Here is a 20,585-nt window from a genome sequence, read left to right as displayed (position 1 = left end):
TAAAACAGTGATTGGGAGGCGACGCGTACTTAGCGGCCATCGTGTCGTTTTCAAAAGGAAGAGACTTGAATGGGGCGGCCCGGTAGTCCAGTGGTTAGCACGTCGGCTTCACAGTGGATAGGTACCGGGTTCGATTCCAGCTCCCTGTGTGGAGTTTGCATGTTCTGCCTGGGCCTGCGTGGGTTTTCTCCGGGTGCTCCGGTTTCCTGCCACATTCCGAAAACATGCAAACTTGCAACAATGAGGCACTCTAAAGCAGCCACCCCTACCTAAAGCCCCTGTACCGGGTTCAATTCCAGCTCCGGCCTCCCTGTGTGGAGTTTGCATGTTCTACCCGGGCCTGCGTGGGTTTTCTCCGGGTGCTCCGGTTTCCTCCCACATTCCAAAAACATGCGTGGCAGGCTGATTGAACACTCTAAATTGTCCCTAGGTGTGAGTGTGAGTGTGAATGGTTGTTTGTTTCTGTGTGCCCTGCGATTGGGTGGCAACCGATTCAGGGTGTCCCCTGCCTACTGCCCGAAGACAGCTGGGATAGGCTCCAGCACCCCCCGCGACCCTGGTGAGGATCAAGCGGCTTGGAAGATGAATGAATGAATGAATGAATGAATGCTTCCTGTCAAGCTCTTCAACTGAGAATCTATTCTCGAATGCCTTAAATGGGTAAACAAAAGGTTCAAAATAAAAACTATGGGTTCATTCATGCGACTGCGCGGGGAGAGCCGTTAGTCTTGCTAGCTTCGGCGATCGCCGCTCGTCTGAAAAGATGGTTGATTTGAAACAATCAACAATCTGAAACGTCTGAAAAGATTGAATTTGATTTGTTGGTCGTGGTCAAACATCTGGTGCTCGTTGCCAGTTAGCTCATGCTATTTTAGTTAGCCTATTTAACTAGAAAAGGTGTACCGGTACCTCCGCGCAAAAAAAAGCAAAGCGTGGAGAGCCCCCGTGCCGAAATGCATGCGTGTCACTCACATTTTTTTTAGTGCGGCCGGCTCATAAAAAGTTCAAGAATCCAGACGAAAAAATAATTTTCCTCCCTCCCTCGCCAGTTTCTGTCATCCATTCCCGCGCGCGGGTTGAGCGACGGCGCGGCTTCATAACTTGCCAGCTCCCCGAGTTACTTTTATCCTGCGTAAAATAAATTTAAAAATGCACACTCGGTTAATCAAAGGCCGTCATTTCCATAATTCATGGATGCCCATCTGTTTGCCACTTCCTCACCTGCCCGGTGCGGAATAAACATATTCAGGAGAGGGGACCAAGGGGGCTATTTAATGACGAGTGTCAGGCCAGGTCACGCACGCACACGCGCCACAGTGTTATCCATCTTCATGGCAAACACGGTAATGGAATATTTTCTAACAAAGTGATATTTGCCCCCCCACCCGCCACCCCTCCCTCCGCGAGTCAGAAATTACTAATTGATTTGATGGGTTTCAATGTATTGACATCCGAGAAGCCATTTTGGCTGCGCATTTATCACACTTACGAGGATGCCAAAAGCTCTGATGATCTCAACTGCATGGTAGAACATGTTGGGAGCTTTTTTTTTTTTGGTAACGATTCAAGAGTTTTCAGGGGTGAAATGGTCGCAGATGTAATCCGAAGCCTTTCGACCCCCCCCCCCCCCCCCACCCCCATATAAAAGTATGAAATCAAGTCGCGCTATGGAAGCGGTGCGATGTTTTGTTCCACAGGTCCCAAATGGAGCCGCCTTTTGTTTACGCTCCTGTCCGAGAACCGGCGTGCACCCGCAGACGCATTAAAAATTAAGCCGTTTTCATCCGCCAGATTGTTGTTTGCGCCTCATCTCGTCTGGTCAACAAAAAGGTTACCCCCTTTTGTGTCTCGACGCTTTCCCGAGACCCGCAAAAACTTTCCCGGTACAACAAATGGGCCTCGGTCTTGTGCAGCTCAGTCAGTATCAAATCGCTTGAGTTGCATTTGCACGTTTTATTGAAAAATCAACAACAGATGGCACAACAGAAATCAAGGACGTTTGTACATATGGGGAAAAAACAGCCAACTTCGCCGTGGCTTCATTTTTTTTTTAACATCTTCCAAAGCAAACTGTTTTTTTTGTTTTTTACCTATAACGGGGTCTATTCAATGCACTCTTTCAAGTGGTGCAGCTGAAATGTTATTAACACTTTCCTTCCGGTAAGGCATGCCGTTATTCGCTTATTAGTAACTTAAAGTGTCCCAGCCAGTCACGACTTTTGACAACTATACAATACTGGATTTATTTGTGGATGCTGTCCAAGGTGTATAAAAAAATACATTCATCTAACCTTTTATTTCATGTTTTTTGTCTAGCTTTGGTTCATAGTCGACATCTTTTGTTACGATTAAAAAAACACTACAGAGTCCCTGCTTTAGTCATTAGAAGAGACACATTAGGATGCACTTTAATGCCTAAGTTTTTAAAAGTGAGCGTTCAGAAAAAAAAAAAAACTTTAGTCCGCATAGTCTTGCCTTTGCTACCACCTAGTGGCTAATTTGGGAAGTTCACGCCTGCAGGCGAGAAATGCCTTCAGTCATCCATCACTCTCGTTTCTGAGCTCTGTTAAGACTGGGGCGGGGGTGGAGGGGTGGGAGGAAGCAAGAGATTAATGGCTCTCGGGCTTTGCTACTGGAGTGAAGCGAAATCGGCGATGTACAACAGAACCAATCTTTTTTTTTTTCTTCCCCCGGTTCCCTCCATTGTTCTTCAAACTTCAAATCAATACAAAATAAAACTTGACGGCTAAGAATTCCCCTGAATTGGTGCGAAAAAAAAACTATACGGTCCAAAAAGCTTGTGGCTCGAGCTACCTTGAGTTTCACTTGATGCGTGCTTTCCACACATCACGATAAGGCAATCAAATCTATGACGAGGGTTGTGCATGCGCGTGCGTACTGTATATGCGTTTTTGTTGACATCCTGGTAAGATTCTCTGCTCCTCATATTTTTATTAGCATTCCGATAGAAAACCATTCCTGTTGTCAACAAAAATATATCTGCTGGCCTTACTTGAGTGTCTTATTTTTTTTTTATATATATTTAGTTGGAACGGATAAGATATGAAAAGTTGCAAATGCACTGACATCACTTTATGTCCTAAAGGGAGCCCAGAAAAGATGGAGGAGAGTCCCACTCGAGTGTCATCGGCCGAATCCTACCGTCAGAATCACGTCTATGTGTTACCGGTTTTCAAACGTAGATGCCTTCCGGGTTGAGTCCGGATGTGGTGATACTCTGAAGGGAGCGCAGGTTGGTGGGTAAGTGACGTTGCAAAGCGCCGCACGGGTCCTCTGGAAAACAAACCCTTTAAATTCAATCCCGGGTACTTATTATTTTTTTTAAATCCCTCAAGACTTCGGGTTTAAAAAAAAAAAGTTTCGCCACAATAAAAATCTGCCTTGTAATAATGTGTATGTCCAAAAGGTGGCACTGTGCGCGTGTGCAGGAAACCCCATTTTAGCCAGGCGGTATGAGAAAGTGTTTTTAAGTGGCATAATATCTTAAAATAATTTTGTAAGGCACTGTAACAACCACTGCATTATGTAGTTTGTTGAATAAAGTTGTTCTCACTTGCAGGACCATGTACTGGTACCCTCTTTACTCTCACTAGGAGACAGTGGCGGTTCTGGGGGAGGGCCAACGGGGGCCAGTGCCCCTGTAGCACTGATTCTGGCCCCCCCCCCCCCCTCCGAACGTAGATTACGCAGTCGCGCCGAGTCGCCGATGCGAAAAGTGGAACCAAAGTGCGTGATTTAACATTCTCGTCGGACCCTTTAGTGCGCTGCACCACTTAAAAATGAGCGGGAAATGAGAAGCAGTCCGCAGAGAAGGAACTTACCACGACGTGCGCGTGTGTGTGTGTGTGTGTGCGCGCGCGCGCGTGTGTGTGTAACTTTTTTAGTCTCCCTTCTTATTTTTATTTAACGGGATCAATATATAAAACATTGCCTTTTAAAATTTGGATAATTATATTCATGTAAAACATCAAGCTTCAGTATATTTGCAATTTTTGTACCCGGCAGGCTGGTACCATATCATCCCCTGGCTTGAATATTCTCAACAGATGGACATGGCGTATTGTTACGCTTGCAGACATTTTAGCCCTCCTGATACTGTTTTTTCTCATCACTGTAATGTTATGACTACAATTTCAAAGTTTGAAGAAATAAGTCATGTAAGATGATGAATCTGTCTTTTTAGCCCTGGGTTGAATGTGCCCCCCCCCCCCCCCCCCCCCATCAAAACCCCTGGCCCCAGCCCGGCCCCCTTAGTGAAATTGATCCAGAACCGCCACTGCTAGGAGACCAGAATTGGTCTCATTGGTCCCATCCATTTGTCCCTATGTGTGTTTACATACCGTCGTCGTCGTCCATTGGGGGTTGCTGAGCTGGCAGCACGGTGACCTTGGTGCCCGTCTGCTGAATGAACTGCTGCAGGTTGACCTGGCGAAGCTCTTTGGTCAGCTGCTCCAGCTCCTGCTCCTTCTCCTGTAAGGGGGGTGTGAGGGGGGGGGGGGGGGAGTACACGTCAGTGATGTCATATAAGCCATGCCCTAGTTTGAAGTTAGTTGTGCAAGTGCAGGCAAGGGATTGCAGACTTCTTTCAGCCTCTAATAAGGCTAAGAATGCTGTAATATCTCCAACCTCCCTCCTTCCCTTTTCTCATTATGACCTCACACCCAGCGGGACCTTCCTGTATACATCCGGCGCTTTTGAATCCAAGCGCAGCAAAGGATCCGTCAGAGTCTCGCGAAGCCAAGATTCAACTCGGCTTCCCTTTCTGTGACCTAATGAGCTTAAATTTGCACGGTTTCACTCCGGCGCGAGAGGATGGGGGATTTCCGCAACCCCCGCGAGCATCTTCTTCAAAAAATCGTCTCCGTGCCGCATGTGAAAATGCTTCACGGTTGTTACAGGACAACCGACCTGGAGTCTCTTGCATGACTGGCCGAGCGAGCGTTCCAAGGCCCTGCAGCCGCTCTCCAGGCGAGCCGCGTGCTGGCTCTGCACATCCAACTCGGTTGTCACCTTCTCCAATTGGGCCTCCACCTGAAAGCGAGCGAAGAGAAGGAAAGACCTAAAAAAAAAGAACCCTCTAATTAAATTCAGAGCTTTAGTGAGTTCAGAATGAACCCGCGTTACCTCCTCCTCCTTGATCATGTGACTCAGTTCGTCATCCTGCAGTTGACGCTCGTGCTCGAGGCTGCTCTCCATGCTCTGTAAACACAAACACCGCGGAAAAGAGCCGTCGCTGCTTTTTTCAACTTAAAAAAAAAAAAAAAAAAAGTAGCATATTTTTCACTGCATGTGCTCAATTAAAAAAAAAAAAAAAAACCTGAATGCGCGTTAAGTATTCCGAAAGCTTGGCCTCGCAGTCGCGGACTCGGGCCTGCAGCTCGGCCAGCTGTTGCCGGAGTTGCCGCTCGCTCTCCTGCTCGATGCGCAGCTCGTTCTGCCAAAATTCCTCCTCGTCCATCTCGGAGTCGTTCCTCCTCACCTGCTGCTCCAAAAGCAGCAGCTCCTCTTCCAGACTTCCTTCCTGGTGGGTGGAAAATTAATTCAACTTCATAAAAAAAAAAAATAGATGGCGTGTAATACTATTAAAGACGTGCGGGGTTTAGTTGGTTGCCAGGCAACACTTGCTTGCCGATGAGAAACTCTGCCGCCCCCCCCCCCCCCCCCCCGCCCACCCCCTCACCTCGCTAGCTTCCTCCCATTCCCGCAGCTCGGCCTCGCAGCCCAGCAGGCGGCTTTCCAGGACCTGCAGTTTGTCTCTCTGCAACCGCACCAGCCGGCCCAGCTCCCGCGACGGACTCCCCGGCACCGAGGGGCCCCCGCCTGTCCCGCCGCCGCTGACCTGCCTTAGATTCAGACTCACGCCGCGCCCCTGGGAGTGCTTGGCTGCGTAAACGCACAAAGCGGCATGCGAAATAGAGAGAGCATTTTATAACTCAATATATAATAATAAATAATAATAATATAGTAATATATTATTAATAAATCAATACTCGTAGCATAGAGTTGTCAACTAGTGCAGAACATGTGGCACCTTCCGGATCTCGGCTTTTTCCAAATATCTCCCGCAGACCTCTGGTCCCTCCGCTGAACGTCACGGACTTGCGTTTGGGCTCCCTGCGCCTGAGCGAGCGATTAGCCGTCGACGGGTGCAGCTTGGACATGGGAGGCAGGCTCTGGCGGTGGAAGCTGCGCTCGGAGCCGCGGGCCAGCCCGTCCGAGGGCGGCCGCTCGCCGCCGGATGGGCCGGTCCGGTGGAGGACGAGCTGCACGTCGCTGGCGTACTGGCCCCATTTGTTGAGAGAAACTACGGGGTTCTCGTGGGGAGCCAGGTGGCGCTCCGTGTCCCTCCATTTCTCAATCAAAGTGTACCTGCCAGTACGGCCTAAGGGGGGAGAAAACACAAAGTGTCGTATGTTCAAAATTCTTGACCAAGTTGCTCCAGCTGATCTTTTTCTTCAATTCTCATACTTCACTATAAATGGTGAAAACAACCGATTGGCCTTTTGTACTGTTCGACCGTGTTATTTCTTTTTCCATTCACAGGTGATAAGTGCACTGCTGAGAACTTTTCAACTCTAATGTTCCCACTACTTTAAGGCGGCAAGAAGGTGGGCTGTGTTTCAAAGCAATTCTTCTCCCAAATCCCCCATTGCAAAGAAAAAAAAACAACACATTTACAGTAAACACTAAAGAAAGGATTTTATAGCAGGGAAATTCCACTTCAACAAAAGGTGGGTACTGGGAACGGAGTTCCAATGGTTCACGGCTATTGTGTGTGTGTAAGTGTGTGTGTGTCTACGTGCGCGCAGATGGGAGCGTGGGCGAGAGCAAAAAAAAAAAAAAAGAGGCACATTCATCACCAGAGACGTGCACAAAAGTGCCGTGGTGTGGACAAAAAGGCAAAAGCCCGCACAAAGGACAGTGAGCGCCATAACTCCTGCTCCACTGTTGTTGCCATCTGTGTATGTGTGTGTGTGGGAGGGGGCAGGGGGCTTGAGTGGGGGCGCTTGTGGGAAAAAAAGATATAAAAAGGAACCACTCTCTTGTTTTTTTGTGTGTGTGTTGGTGTGTATGTGATTACCTTTTCCTTGTTTTTTTTTAATTTTTGTTGTGATTATTTTATTATTATTATTATTTTTTATCCGTGCGCTTACCGATGGCTTGAGCGAGCGCGATGACCACTTCCTGACAGGTGGTGAACTCGGTAACGCCGCAGACGATGCGCTGCACGCCGTCCACCCACACTTTCAGCTCCATGGCCTTCATCCAGACGCCTTCTTCATTCCTCCACACCACAAGGGGGTGCTAAAGCGTCAATGGCCCATCTGATAAAGAGAAAGGGGATTGTGGGGAGAGAGAATTAGTGATGACATTTATGAGTCAATGTTGCATTTAATAATGTGTGATGGGTGTTTTCAAGGGGCTCTTCCCGTGTATTTTATTTTGAAAAAATACAATTATTAAATGAATCAGTTAAAGTCTGGAAAAACTCTCAAATGGCTTTGGTGTGATTTCCATGCGGCAAAGCGAACAGCAGTTGGCCTGCACGCTGCTGGAAAGCTATTTCAAACTGCTGACACAAGCATCTCGGCGGACTCATTAGCAACCTGGCAGGGGCCGCAAGCAGCGGCGCGTCGGAGCGGCCACAAGGACCGCGGCAGAAGGCGGCGGTGCTTAACGCTCGGGCCTTTTTTTTGTGTGCGCAAACCTCCCAGCGTGAGTCTCTTCACCGAAATGACAGGTTGGAGACGAGTCTGTTACGATGAGCACATTGGGCATCTGGTTGAGAAGCATTGTGTCGGATTTTCAGACGAGCGACGGGAAAACGGCAGCGCTGGGTACAAATAAAATCAAATTTTTTTTAGACTTTGAAAGCGAGTGGCTTTCAAAGGCGGGGCCTGGCCTGGTGAGTGACATGAGCGTCGGCGAATGAGCGTGCAGCCGGCTGGAGTTGCTCAATCATCGTGGAGATTGCGATAAATCATTAAAATCGGCATCTTGTTGAATATGATCGACAACATTATTTTAAAATATTCCAAGCCCGAGGTAAATGCTCTATTTTCATAATAAGTAGCCATTTAAATATGATTCTTATTGTAGTGGAGTCAACGTTATTTAAGCGCCGCATGGCGTCACAATTCTCGGGCACGTAATACATTGAATTTTGCTTTTAGGAAAGGCCATACGCGCATAGGGAGAACCCGGCTGTTGAGAGGCAGATGCTGTTCTATTTTATTTTCCACCCCCCTCCCCACCCCCCTTTGTGATGAAAAGGCACTTTTATAAGCAACTAAATGGAAAAAGACAGCACTAACTTAAAACTCCCTAATCAAATTTGCCGCGCAACATCACGGAAGCTCCCTGGCAGAAATAACCTTCGATTTTCCTCCACTTGTGAATAGCGATACACTCAAAAAGCCGCTTTGATGCCCGCCAATGGCGGCCGACGGATAAATAAATCACACGAGACGTGGCTGTGAGTAAACACTGTAGTGTACGTTGCAGTGTTGCTATTTTGGTGCAAATCTACACTCCCACATGTATACGCAGCTATATGTCTCATAACCTCAAGAGGTTTTCCGGCATTCCTCGCAGGAAATAAACGACGCTCACTTGCTGGCTTAAAATGCTCAAAATCAGATGGGGAAATGCGTTTATGAAGACAGGCCACAACATTAGGCACACCTGCATAAAAATCCAATTCCCATCTGGAGCCATTAAGAGGGGGAAAAACAAGCCTGAACTTGCACTGTTGGCTCTTTTAAAAGCAATATAAATAAACTTTACGCCGTGACGACTTTATGAGGTGACATTTCCACAGGCTTTTTTAACTTCTACAATAATGTCAGCTCAACTAAAATGTGACATTTATGGCCGCCGGGTCAGCACGAGCGGCCGGTGTTTGGGACACAATAGAACGAGCGCAAACTGCAACGCTGACAAAAAAAAAAGGACAGCTGGACACACGGCGCAGTACTTGGACATGTGCTAGCCGCACAGTAGACGGAAGTTTAATTTGGATGTAACTTCACTCTCTTCAAGCGTCATTCTCGGGATGCCGCAAGGAAAGCAGGGCGAGGGAGGGAGCACTGTGTGGTTACCCTCCAAATGGTTAGACAAGAAACCGAGAAAAAATAAAAAGGGAGGCAGTCCCTTTAAATCATATGTGGGAATATTTAACTGACACAGAAAATCTGGATATCTGTACTTGCAATTAAATATAAGCGTCCAAATATGTACTCCCATACATTCATTAAAAAAAAAAATCGGGTAAAATTATACAAGTGACCCAACCAAATGACTATTTCGCCTTGACTTTAGAAAAAAAAAAGGCGCAACAAGCACTGCATCTCAAGAAATACATGCTGTGTATTTAAAAACACAATTTTGCTTTCAAGGCTGCTAGCTTAATGCTAACACGAAATGGGAAACACCACAGACAGGCTACTTCATAGCACACGTGAAGTAGATTTCTCATGCTTTAAGCAACGGATATGTGAAAACAGTGGTGAGACATGCCTAGACAGGCAATACTCACAGGCATATATTCTTTATCCTCTGCAACAAAAAAAAGGACTTTAGTGCAAAATAGAGTAACATACATGAGTGAAATTCTTTGTTCGCCCATGGACAAGCTGCACAAACCAGAAGCAGCCAGAATTAAGTAATCCTTATTTCAAAATATTAAAAAAAAATTACTTGACATTTTAGGCAGTTTAACAAAAACTGATGATGTAATCAAACATCCCTCTTTTAAAGCGCGGCGTCACTCTAAATAAGCGATGCCCCGACAAAAGAGACCTCTACAGCGCGCGTGTGTCCACATGGCTAACTCGCGGCATGACTGAACGCAAACAATCCCGTCGCCATAGCAACGCTGACCCTCCAGCCTTTTGTTCCGAGCTTCGCTCGCACAGCACACATGACTGCATTGATGGTGTGTGTGTGTGTGGGGGGGGGGGGGGGTTGACCATAAACCATTCGGAAGTAAACGGTGTCTTTAATACACTTTGCTTCGAAGTTAGCCTTCGCCCCTCAAAAATTCTGCAGTTGCTTCAAAAACTTGACCGCAAAAAGGAAATTAAAACGATGTTGTCATCAAAATTGTGACAAAACAGGATCCAGCAGAGTTAAGTAGGGTACAAATTTCAGAGGAACTATGATAACACGTACCTGAATCTCTGTGGAGTATGGAGAACAAGTGACTTGCAACCACAAGCACTCTCAGCAAACTGCCCGTTTGTGAATATCTTAACTCTTTGTACTCTTTCATGGCTATCATGTTAATAGTACAGAGTGTCCTCTGTAATCTACTTTTGCACAGTTACACGCACACGGGATCCAATCAGATTGCCACATTGTCAGGAAAGGAGATCACAGAGGGGCGTTTTGGACACACCAGCAATGTCGGAAGGTGGGCAACATTGGGAATGTCCATGTCAGCAGTTGCTTTAATATCAAAAAGTAAATTCGATTAGGTTGACTTCGTATCCCCCGGACAAGATATCAATTAGTTTGATGGAGGCACTCAAGCCGCCGGAGAAGTACTACGCTTGTGACCTTGTCATTTTAGGTTGGCACACACTCCATCTTATAGACATCCAATGAGGATCTTGACAGTCATTTCAATTGATTAGCACAGTTAGCATGTGCGGTTAGCACTCATCAAACCCCTGCAAGCATAATTTTGGCCCAGACTGAAGAATTTTACTTGAATCATTTTTGCGATTTTTCAAGATGGAACACTTTGTAGTTCACATCCACAGGTAAAATGGCATCACAATGTTCTTCTTCATCTCTGATCCATGTAATCTTGCTACATAGTGCCCCTAGTGGTCAGACTGAGATGCTAAATAAATCTATTCCATTACAGGCTACATATTGGTTTACGGTTATGACTATAAAAATGTTTTGAGTGAAAAACTGTTGAGATTGGTGTTTAGTTTTAAATAGTTTGATTAAAATGAAGCACATTTTTAACGCAGTATCTGTATTTTGGATCAGAAGAAAAAAAGTTGTCTCGGCGCATCCCGAACTACCGAGACTGTGTTTTGACCGCGTTGACACTAAACGAGACCACGCGGTCTCGTAAATTCAAACTAATCAGCTTGCTGGAAACAATAAGCTTGTAAGACTTGGAGCTTAACTCAGTGGGAAGGTGTGTGTGTGTGTGTTTGGTTGTCTACAAAAAGACACACTCCAACGGGATTAGTTACTCAACACTGAATGTTTACGTTGAGTCAACGATTGGTTCAAAAAAATACTAACTGTAAAAATGGAAATGGAATTTTAAGGCAGGGAATGGTGTCTATTATTTATACAAGTAGATTTGTTTTTTAATGAGTAAAAACTGGACAAATTAAGCATTTAGTCCTCAACCAAGGACAGAAAAACAAGCACAAAAAAAACTTGGGAGTTTTTGAGTCTTGGAACAGCACAACACGAGCTTGCTGCTTTTGCTAAACACTGCACAGCCACTCCGTATCATCATGCGATGCTGCCATGGGCATGCAAAGTCAAAAGTATTCACATGGTGAACATAGAATGCAGAAATAAGAAGGTATTGGCTAATCAGTCACCATAGGTTGGCTTGGGCCCACCAAAACAAAACATACCTTTTCGTAGCATCCCGCATGTTGCCCTCCGTGCAGTTTATTCCCCTATGGATTAAAAAAAAAAAAACGACCCCTGGTGAGGAAAGGAGGCGAGCTACTTTGCGAGGATAGATAGGAGGGACGGGGGTAGTGGGGGTGGTTGTCATCTGCTGCGGGCCGCTACGCGTCACGCTACCGCCGCATGTGCATGTAAACACGGCTCGCTCGCTCCACTCACCGGACATCCGACACGGAGCGTTCAGCAACCCGCAGCTCTCTCTCTCCCTCTCTTTCACTCGCTTGGTCGCTCCCTCCCTCCCTCCCTCCGCGGGGGTGTGGATCGAGCGGGGCTTGTAAATGAAATGGAACAGAAGTGGGGCACCGCAAGGCAAGACAGACCGGTTAAAGCGACAGCGACCGCCGCACTGGCCGGGACCTTTTAAATCGAATGCGGTGGCAACAGAGGGCGCCATTTTGCATCTTTCTGTTTTATATTCAATACAGAGCAGAGATTCAATGGGTGGTCTGTCTCACTTCATGTTCACGGTTATTTTACGGGCTAACAAATTTTATTTTTCGCATTGGAGGTGGGTAATAAGCTTCAAATTCAAATAAATCCGCCATCACTGTTGGGCGGAAATCACAATGTCCAAATATGGTCATTTCCCCAAATCGATAGTATCTACAGTTCGGTTGTACACGTTTTAGTTTAATACAACAGCTTGGAAAGTCATAACGGTGCTATTGGGAGATAATTTATTTTTGTAGTTCCTAGTAAAAAAAAAAAAGTTGCCTGTTCTCTCAGTTTGAACGATGCAAAACTTCCTTAACTTTAAAAAAAAAAAAAAAGATGACTCCGCTCACGGAGGAATTTTTTTCCCTTACATTTGCAGCTCTGAGTCATACTTCCACCTTCCATAAATATTGAAGACCTGAGAGCCGGCTTGCGCACGTCTCCAAAATAATTTGCCCCTCCGCGTGTAATTGATGGCTCAGGGATCTCTTAATATTTTCAAACTTTCTGTGGACGTGAAGGGTGTGTTTATAACGCATGTTTTATTCATGTACAAGGCACAAGAGGAAATAGAAACTAAACGCTTTTCATTTCTTAATTTTCAGGATGGGAGTGGCTTCTCAAATCAACCTCCCTTGAAGACAATCTGATCACGAGTCTCTTTTAAGCGCTCTGAAGCGTTTAAAAAAAAAATCCACAAGAACTCACGGTGGTCTCTGGACTGGTTGACCTCGCCAAACAACCGAGCGTGTGACCAAAGACGTTCTCTCCAAACGTGGATACTCTGAGCTCTTAGTGGTGGTTTTGCATCAGGGTGGACGGGCGAATTATGACATGCCCCAGTCGATCCAAAAGATGGCGCTGTAGAAATAAAAGCTTGTTTTATATATTTAAAAAAAATACAGATAAGAAGATAATAAGCACAGAAGTTTAATTGTATTCTAATTCGGGGAAAATCATTCACTATTAGCTACGGTGGCTAACGAACCATTCAGCTCATGCTAGCAATGATTAGCCTAGTTTAGTCTTTGGACATTAAGCGGAGGAACACAGTCAAAACTTGTTTGGAACTTTTCATTTTAAAAATGTGCTTTCTTTTATTTATACCTCTGCGTTTCGCACGGGACACCTGAAGTTGTCCACAGTTCGTCGGATTGTTCTCGAGAAGCTGACGTGAGAGTTAACCCACACAGCGGGCCCGATCGGGATGCATCTTGCCAGGAGCAGGGCGGTTCTTCATTCCCTAAATTCTTCAGGGATCAAGTAGGTTCAAAAGACACGATTCCCAGGGAAATTCTCATTCCTTTTCTCCCATTTTCCCCACCGTTCTGTTTTTTTTCCCCCCTCCCTCGGCGTCTAGACTTCATTAGTAGAGGATGAGCCTCTCCCTCACAGCAGCCGCGCTAAAGACAAAGAGGCCTATTGTTCAAAAGGATTTTGGACTGCGCACGTTTTTTTCCTTCGCCTTGCACTAGAAATCGCACACGCCGCAACGAAATAGCACTGAAACGCTCTCACACAAAAAGCGAATTAAGAGATGATTAAGAGTTGACTGGAGCGAGTTCCGCGAAGGCTGAAAGTTTAATCAGAGCGATGAAGCATTTGAAGCGTCGGAGATTCGAGGGAATTTATGGATTACGAGTTTCAGGCCGCTTGGGGACAAATTAAAGGACGCAACAATTAAAGATCGTTAAAAAAAATGGTGCAATACTGCTCTCTAGAGGATCCTAAAGGAAGAGCCTGCCCTTGTTGAAAAAAAATGGTTGTATTCACCTTTAAAATGATTTGAAAAAAAATTACAAAGAAGTCTGTATAAATACATTTTTGAATTAACTGGCTGACCTTTTTCTTTTCATCAAGACAAGTGAAATTAGCTTGTTTTTGTTGCATGACATAATCCTTCTAGAATGGTTTCAAAATGCATACATTTTTTGTTGTTGTGTGTAAAAAAGGAAAAAAAATACAATAGCCACATGCATTAGTTGTAATATTATGCAACAGGAAAGGGGGGGACTACAAATGTCCAAGTCAACTACTGAATAAAACATGAATATACTTGGCTTGTGAGCAAAGAATAAATGTCCAGCAGTTAAAGGAAAATGACGCTTGGCGCCTTTGGTTTTCGTTCTATATGGAGTTTACCGCCTTTGTGGTCCTTGCATTGATAAAATCCGACTTTCTGAAGCCGCACTGTTGAACACAAAAAGATACGTTGTCAGTACGTGTCAACTCGTGTAGTTGTCGTCTTTAAGAACCCAAATGAGAAGGCCTCTGCGATTGCTCACCTTCTTGTAGGTCCCATGGAGGTCGCTGTGCTTCCACATGGAGTGGAGTAGGACACATGCTGCTATACCTGCTCTACTTGGGCCGTAACTAAAAAACAAAATTGATTTTTTTTTCTCCCTTAAATGATGAAGTGATGACAAAAAGCTAAAGCAGAGCACAAAAATTATTGCACCGCACTGTATATATCAATTCTCTGAAGGAACAACTCTGATTGGCGTTCCTCAGGGAAGCATTTCAGGTCCATGTTGTTTCTGGTCTTTCTATTTGCATGCAAAGTATTTGAACGCCCGCTTTGTACAAATTGAACTAGAAGTGAGTTTTAAACACATTTGCTTTGGAAAAATGACTTTTTGATGACAAAAAGCTAAAGCAGAGCACAAAAATTATTGCACCGCACTGTATACATCAATTCTCCGAAGGAACAACTATGATTGGCGTTCCTCAGGGAAGCATTTCAGGTCCATGTTGTTTCTGGTCTTTCTATTTGCATGCAAAGTATTTGAACGCCCGTTTTGTACAAATTGAACTAGAAGTGAGTTTTAAACATATTTGCTTTGGAAAAATGACTTTTCATGTTTATTTGTATTTTATTAACTTAGGTGTAACATTGTAAGAATGTTTTATTTTGTCACACCTGAGTTGCTCTCTTGACATCCCATCAACTTATAGTTTTATACACACTTTAAACTTGCTTTTCTGCTATTTTTTTCTTTTTTAAGTGACCTTGACCTTCGATGGTTTCATGCTAACTGGCATCTTGGAATGAAATAATGCTCGATAAAGGCAGAGGAGCTGCTGACTAACCCGTTGTCCTTCTTGCTGATGTTGCAGATCTTCGGGAGGGCGTTCTGGCTCAACATGGCTCGCACGTTGTGCACGCCGTTCTGGCTCAAGGTGACGAGGATGTGACACAGAGACGCGGTCACGCCCGAGGGCAGGTCTCTCCCCGTGTCGTTATTTGGCAGGAGCTCCACCACCTCTGGCAATACCTGCTTAACTGTAAGCAAACATTTTCAGTGTTTTTTTTTGTTTGGTTTTAAATAAAAAGCTTCCAATGAGCACGCTGATCACAGCGACCAACCAATATCAGGGTGCAGCTCGGGGAAGCGGGAGAGATTTTTGACGAGCGACACGGCCGTCTTCTTCACGTCGCGCTCGCCCTCCTGTAACATTTTTCTCACGTGCTGGAGGCCGTTCTCCCTGTGGACGATGGTGTAGGCGATGGTTTCGGTCACCTGGAAGAAGACACAAATCATTGAAGGGGGCGGGGGGGGGGGGGATACCGAATGGAAATAAGCTGTAACGCTATCATCTGTCGAGGATGGAAATGGCCTCGTTTCTCCACAAGAGGGAGCCAAAGCTATTTCTTCCCTCACAGCAAGACAACATCAGGTCAGTTCTCACCACTCCGTTCCCGGCCGTGATGTTCTGCAGGGCTCCGATGGCCGCCTGCTGCGTGTGGTGGCGTGCGCTGCGGGCGATGAGCGACAAGTACATGCGGATGGTGATGGAGCTCCACAGCCACTCCATACCGCGGGGGTTGGCCTTCTCCTCCAGCAGCGTGCGATGACGCTGCTCTGGCTGGCCACGCATGAAAAACATGACAGATGACCTTTGAGAGCCAGTGGCTGTATTTCATTTGATTTTTTTTTTCTCCGACAGGTTGCGTGAGTTCTTTTGCCATGATTACCTCTTTGGTCTTGGCGCTGCGCTGAGCGAAACATCCGACCACCTTAGGCTTGGGCGCCGCGTGTTCTTGCGATTGTAAGAGATTTCCGGCGTACTTGTCGGGCAGCTCCGACTCGATCTGATAGGAGAGGTTGTGCAGGATGCACACGCAGTTCTCTGTGGACTTTTGGGGACGATAATAGTTTCGCATGAGACGCGAGCGTCAGGAAAGGAAGGCGGATTTTGACGCAACCTTATCGTCTGCCTTGTAGTCGGACACGGTCCGGCGGATGTAGTAGACCAGAGAGTCAATGAGGTTCTCGCACTCCCGCATGGCTTTCCTTCCATCCGGACCGGAGGAGCTCAGGTTTCTAGACACAAAAAATTGAATGACTGTAAGATTTAAAAAAAATAAACAACAACAACAAAAAACGTTTGACAAGAGCCTCTTTGTAAAACAGTTCATAGACGGAGGAATGCAGGCGGTCAAACTTGAAAAAGGAGAACTTGAATGTGATGAATAATTCCTTTTTTTTGGAAAAGTGTGTTGAAATTAAAAATGCCACCAAAAATAGATAGTTACGTGGCATCCTTGACGAAAAATAACAAATATTAAAGTGCGTTTTGAAACTCTTTGCGTGGCTCTCTGTGTGATACTGCCCCCACGTGGGCAAAACTGGAACTAACCAAAAAGCCCATTGCAAAGCAAAAAAAAAAAAAAAGGCAATTTTTAAGGACAGCATCATTTTTCTTGTGAAAAACACCGCCAATTTTTTAAATATTCAAACATCATTTTTCCAAGTAAGTCAAGTGAGAGCAGATTCTGTCCTGGATGCAAACATTTGAGTCGTAGAAAGACAGAAGTCAATTTTCGAGCTATCGTCTTACAACGCTGTCATCTCACGTACTGCGTCGGTGATGGAATCGTCAATACTTCCTGTTTCGTACCTGAGGCACCCGGTAGCGTTGTGGAAAGCCTCGTCGTCGGCCAGCAGCTCATGTTTGGGGTTTTCCCCTTCGGAAATGCCCGAGCTCGGCACCAGGACGGCTTGCGTGAGAACCGACAAGGCCTCTCGGGAGAGATTTTCCTTCAGGAGGTCGTGAGAAGACAGGTTCCACAGGAGGCCTGAGAGGTTAAAGGTCATCAGATGAGCTCGACGTCAGAAATGCTACCGATTTATGTCGCATACAAACCGGCGAGCTGCCTTCTGGTCTCTGTGTCGTGGCTGTTCTGCAGCACGCACAAAATGGCGGCCAGGCCGCCGTTGTCCTTCACCTCCATCTTGTTGTCGCTGCTCTGGTAGACGACGTTGCGCAGGGCGGCGGCGGCGGCGCGTTGCACCTCTTCCTCGTCGTTGCGGAGGAGCTGCAGCAGTTTTTTGATGCCGCGTAGGAAAAACACCTGCGAGATGATTTGGAATTTAATGCGCGGACTCACTGGGCACGATATTTCATTTTTTTTTAGCCATTTTGATTTGACGTGAGAAATCCGAACCATTTTCCTGGCGTCTGCGCTTTTGAAACACTGCGATTGGATGTGTCCGGCGGCGCTGATCAGCGTGTCCTCGTTTTCCTGAGAAAGCAGATTGACGGCCCTCTCCAGCGTCATCTCCGGGGGCTTCTCGAACCCTCTGGCCGAGACAAGAAATCAGAATTTTCACCCGCACGCTGAAATGCATTAAAAAAAAAAAAAGAGGACTTACAGAGTTGAGATATTAATGGCTTGAATTTGCTGAAGCTCCGCCCCTGCTCGCCCCGCCCCATCCATCTCCATGATGTTGCCCGACGGCGGGTACGTGTTCAATCTGAGAAGCTTTTGACTTGCTGACATCCACGGTGACCCGTCGCGTAATTGCGGAGCGACGAGCATCCCCTCACTCTGCTGGAAAGCCGACTCGTTCCAGCTGGATTCGTACCCGCGCTGTCGAAACGAAGCGTCCGACCAAAAGCGGACGCTACCGTCGGCGGGCGTGGAAGCGTCGGTCGGCGCCCGCTGCGGGGCCTCGGAGAGGACGTGGCATTGATGCGAGCCCAGCGAGCGGCCAAGCAGGGAGCAGTTCCTGTGGGACGGACTGAGGACGGGCAGGGAGGACGTGCCGAAACGGCGGCTGTGGAAATTGAAATGGCGCCGAGCCTTGTCAGGTGTGCCCGGTGGGGAAACTTCGACTCTTCTGGACGGCCTGCGTACACGCTCGCTGCTCGACAGAGTGCAACCGAAGCCATTTACCTGTCGAATAAAACACACCACGTTTTTTGAACTTAATACTTACCATAAAGAATGTACAGCGAACCCTTAAATCAGGCATGTCCAAAGTCCGGCCCGGGGGCCAAATCCGGCCCGCGGTCGAATTTCATCCGGCCCTCGGCCCCTGTCATAAAATCAGTGCCGTCTGGCCCGCAGTTTGGGCCGCAATGGAACACGTGTTGCATTGACTGAGGTCTCGTAGACTGGTGAGTGATGGTTCATAGAGTACTGCTTCCCTCTAGTGGCTAAATGAGTAATAGCATTCACTAAATGAGTAATAGCATTTAGACACTAGAGGGCATCACTCACGAGTTAACAAGACATCGCTCTGTGTTTATATTGACTGATACGTCATATTTCAAATTCAAGTTGCATGTGATATACCTGTTTCAAATGAACCAAAAGAAATTCTTAAGATTGTTGAAATTAAAATAAAAATGGAAATGTGAAACAGACTGGCTTACTAAAATTTGTTGAACAATATTGTTGTTCAATGTAAAGAATGTCAGCCAAGGTCGGCCCCGCGACATTTTACCACATAAAATCTGGCCCCCTTGGCAAAAAGTTTGGACACCCCTGCCTTAAATATTCGCATTTTCTTCTTTGTGAGTCCTGCCGTCATGAATCTTTTAAAATATCAGGACAGACATACTGCGGCGTGAGGGCTCAGTCCGTCGGCCGCGTCGAAACTCTTGCCGGCGCTTCTCTGTAAGTGGACACCGCCTGAAACAAGTCGTGGAGGTTCAGCGGAGAGTGTTTAGTTACACGATGCTGTAATCACACGTACGCATCGCAACTCCCTAGGAAGCCGAACGCAAGAGTAAATAAATTACCACGCGGAGGCATTTTGTAGCAAGAGAGGTTGATGGAATGCTGATCGTATTTGCCCTCCAATGAGAAACGGAAGTAGCTAGCGTAGTAAAACCACAATAATTAACATCGTATTTAAATAATAACTCTGACAATCAAAACTGAGCAGTGGCTCTCATTGGTGAACCGAATGTTATGACAGGTGAGTTTAAACGTAAAACAGGATGACAACTCTTAACTAAAAAACAGGTGACCCGAGTCCAAAGTCTGCTTTTGCCTAATCAATACAAGTTAAACATTTGATACATTTTCAACCGGTAAGAAGCCTCCATGTTGCTTTTTGGGAACCTGTTGGACCAGCAAAATAATATGTGACGTTCAATCAATCCACTACAAAAATAAGCCTTGATTTTGGCGTCAGTGAAAGTCCTCACTGGAAAGTAAAGATTGGCTCTCGAAAAACAACACCTCTTTTGAAAAACAATATTTACTTTTATCAAAAAAGTTCTCCAGCCCTGGGGTGTGACTCTTTCAAGTAAATCTGTGTGTAGTTATTATGTGATTAATTGCAGCGTGTTGTGGTTAGTTTTGCTAGTCTAATTCGCATTTGAGGAATAATGGAGGTGGAAACCAGCAAACCGAGGAGTGACTTATGTCATCATAATAATCACAATACTGGATAAATGGATATTATATGTTTATCTAATCACAATGTTGAGTAAAAGCACAGAAAGAGGAAGTGGGGATTACCATTGGAAACGCTCCTCCTCGACTTCCGTGCCAGGGTTAGCTGAACTTGCTGCTGGACCCGCAGGCCGCGGTCACTGGACGGAAGCCGAGCCGAGCAGCGAGCTCTCGGTTCGGCTGGCAAGGCCAAGGTGGTGTCGGTGTTCAGCCGGTGGTGGGCGAGCGCCGGCAGGGCCGACTTGAAGAATAATTCCTCCATTTTACACCTCTTCACGGCCTCGTCGACATTGTTAACGTGAGCAAAGTGACGCAGTTGCACACTTTTGGTTGTGTTTTTTTTTCCTCCTGAAAATCCATCCGGTGGGGTGTGACGTCATGCCAGGCGGAGTTAAAATTTACCTGTGGTGTCAAGTGACGCCATTGTATATTGCAGAGTTTTTTTGGGGGGTGTTTTTTGTTTGAACGAAAACACGCCCAATCCCAATGGAAAATAATTACACAACTCGGTTTACTTAACACTTTTGTTCGTCCGAAATCTTTAAAAGGATTTATAACTCGAGCAATGGCTGTCATGACAATGGTCTTGGGGGCAGCTGGATGGATCTACTTTTTGTCTACGCCGTATTTACCGTACTGTAATATCGCGATATTACGTTGAACGTATGAATAAACTTTGTAAACATATACTATTCATCTGTATTGTTTTCTTTTTTAATTTATAATTTTTTTACATAAACATTTAATCATAAATTGTGAGACA

The 20,585-nt window shown here is 46.0% G+C and overlaps 2 protein-coding genes across 4 annotated transcripts; both read right to left on the bottom strand.

Moving 5' to 3' along the window:
- Positions 1-2,027: 2,027 nt before the first annotated feature.
- Positions 2,028-12,002, bottom strand: rassf8b (Ras association domain family member 8b). Of its 3 annotated transcripts, XM_052056194.1 has the most exons (10): positions 11,854-12,002; positions 11,637-11,681; positions 7,176-7,346; positions 6,053-6,403; positions 5,702-5,904; positions 5,339-5,542; positions 5,146-5,220; positions 4,930-5,080; positions 4,362-4,491; positions 2,028-3,294 (listed from the first exon to the last, which is right to left on the bottom strand). In XM_052056194.1, the coding sequence occupies exons 3-10, from the start codon at positions 7,285-7,287 to the stop codon at positions 3,177-3,179; spliced, it is 1,344 nt and encodes a 447-aa protein (XP_051912154.1). In that variant the 5' UTR covers positions 7,288-7,346; positions 11,637-11,681; positions 11,854-12,002; the 3' UTR covers positions 2,028-3,176. The 3 variants fall into 3 exon arrangements, with proteins under 3 accessions (XP_051912154.1, XP_051912153.1, XP_051912155.1); XM_052056193.1 differs by having other exon boundaries at positions 11,637-11,915; XM_052056195.1 differs by having other exon boundaries at positions 4,930-5,052; positions 11,637-11,914.
- A 1,873-nt stretch (positions 12,003-13,875) lies between these two features.
- Positions 13,876-20,230, bottom strand: pkp2 (plakophilin 2). The gene is made up of 13 exons (XM_052056149.1): positions 19,889-20,230; positions 18,981-19,051; positions 17,787-18,310; positions 17,579-17,714; positions 17,278-17,485; positions 17,032-17,209; positions 16,337-16,454; positions 16,106-16,267; positions 15,820-15,996; positions 15,497-15,650; positions 15,220-15,412; positions 14,415-14,502; positions 13,876-14,319 (listed from the first exon to the last, which is right to left on the bottom strand). Exons 1-13 carry the CDS (start codon positions 20,082-20,084, stop codon positions 14,257-14,259), a joined length of 2,268 nt encoding a protein of 755 aa, XP_051912109.1. The 5' UTR covers positions 20,085-20,230; the 3' UTR covers positions 13,876-14,256.
- Between the last annotated feature and the right edge of the window lie 355 nt (positions 20,231-20,585).

Source organism: Hippocampus zosterae, chromosome 21, assembly GCF_025434085.1.
Source record: "Hippocampus zosterae strain Florida chromosome 21, ASM2543408v3, whole genome shotgun sequence".
NCBI classification, from domain to species: domain Eukaryota; kingdom Metazoa; phylum Chordata; class Actinopteri; order Syngnathiformes; family Syngnathidae; genus Hippocampus; species Hippocampus zosterae.
Note: the sequence above shows the minus strand (reverse complement) of the source record. Positions and strands in the feature narration are given on the sequence as shown.

Coding starts and splice junctions, on each gene's coding strand:
- pkp2 (XM_052056149.1), bottom strand. CDS start 20,084: ATGGAGGAATTATTCTTCAAGTCGGCCCTGCCGGCGCTCGCCCACCAC. Junction 18,311..18,980: donor GACTGAGCCCTCACGCCGCA/GTATGTCTGTCC, acceptor TTTATTCGACAG/GTAAATGGCTTCGGTTGCAC. Junction 17,715..17,786: donor GCCATTAATATCTCAACTCT/GTAAGTCCTCTT, acceptor TGTCTCGGCCAG/AGGGTTCGAGAAGCCCCCGG.
- rassf8b (XM_052056194.1), bottom strand. CDS start 7,287: ATGAAGGCCATGGAGCTGAAAGTGTGGGTGGACGGCGTGCAGCGCATC. Junction 5,081..5,145: donor ACATGATCAAGGAGGAGGAG/GTAACGCGGGTT, acceptor CTTTTTTTTTAG/GTCTTTCCTTCTCTTCGCTC. Junction 3,295..4,361: donor CCCAATGGACGACGACGACG/GTATGTAAACAC, acceptor TTTGTTTTCCAG/AGGACCCGTGCGGCGCTTTG.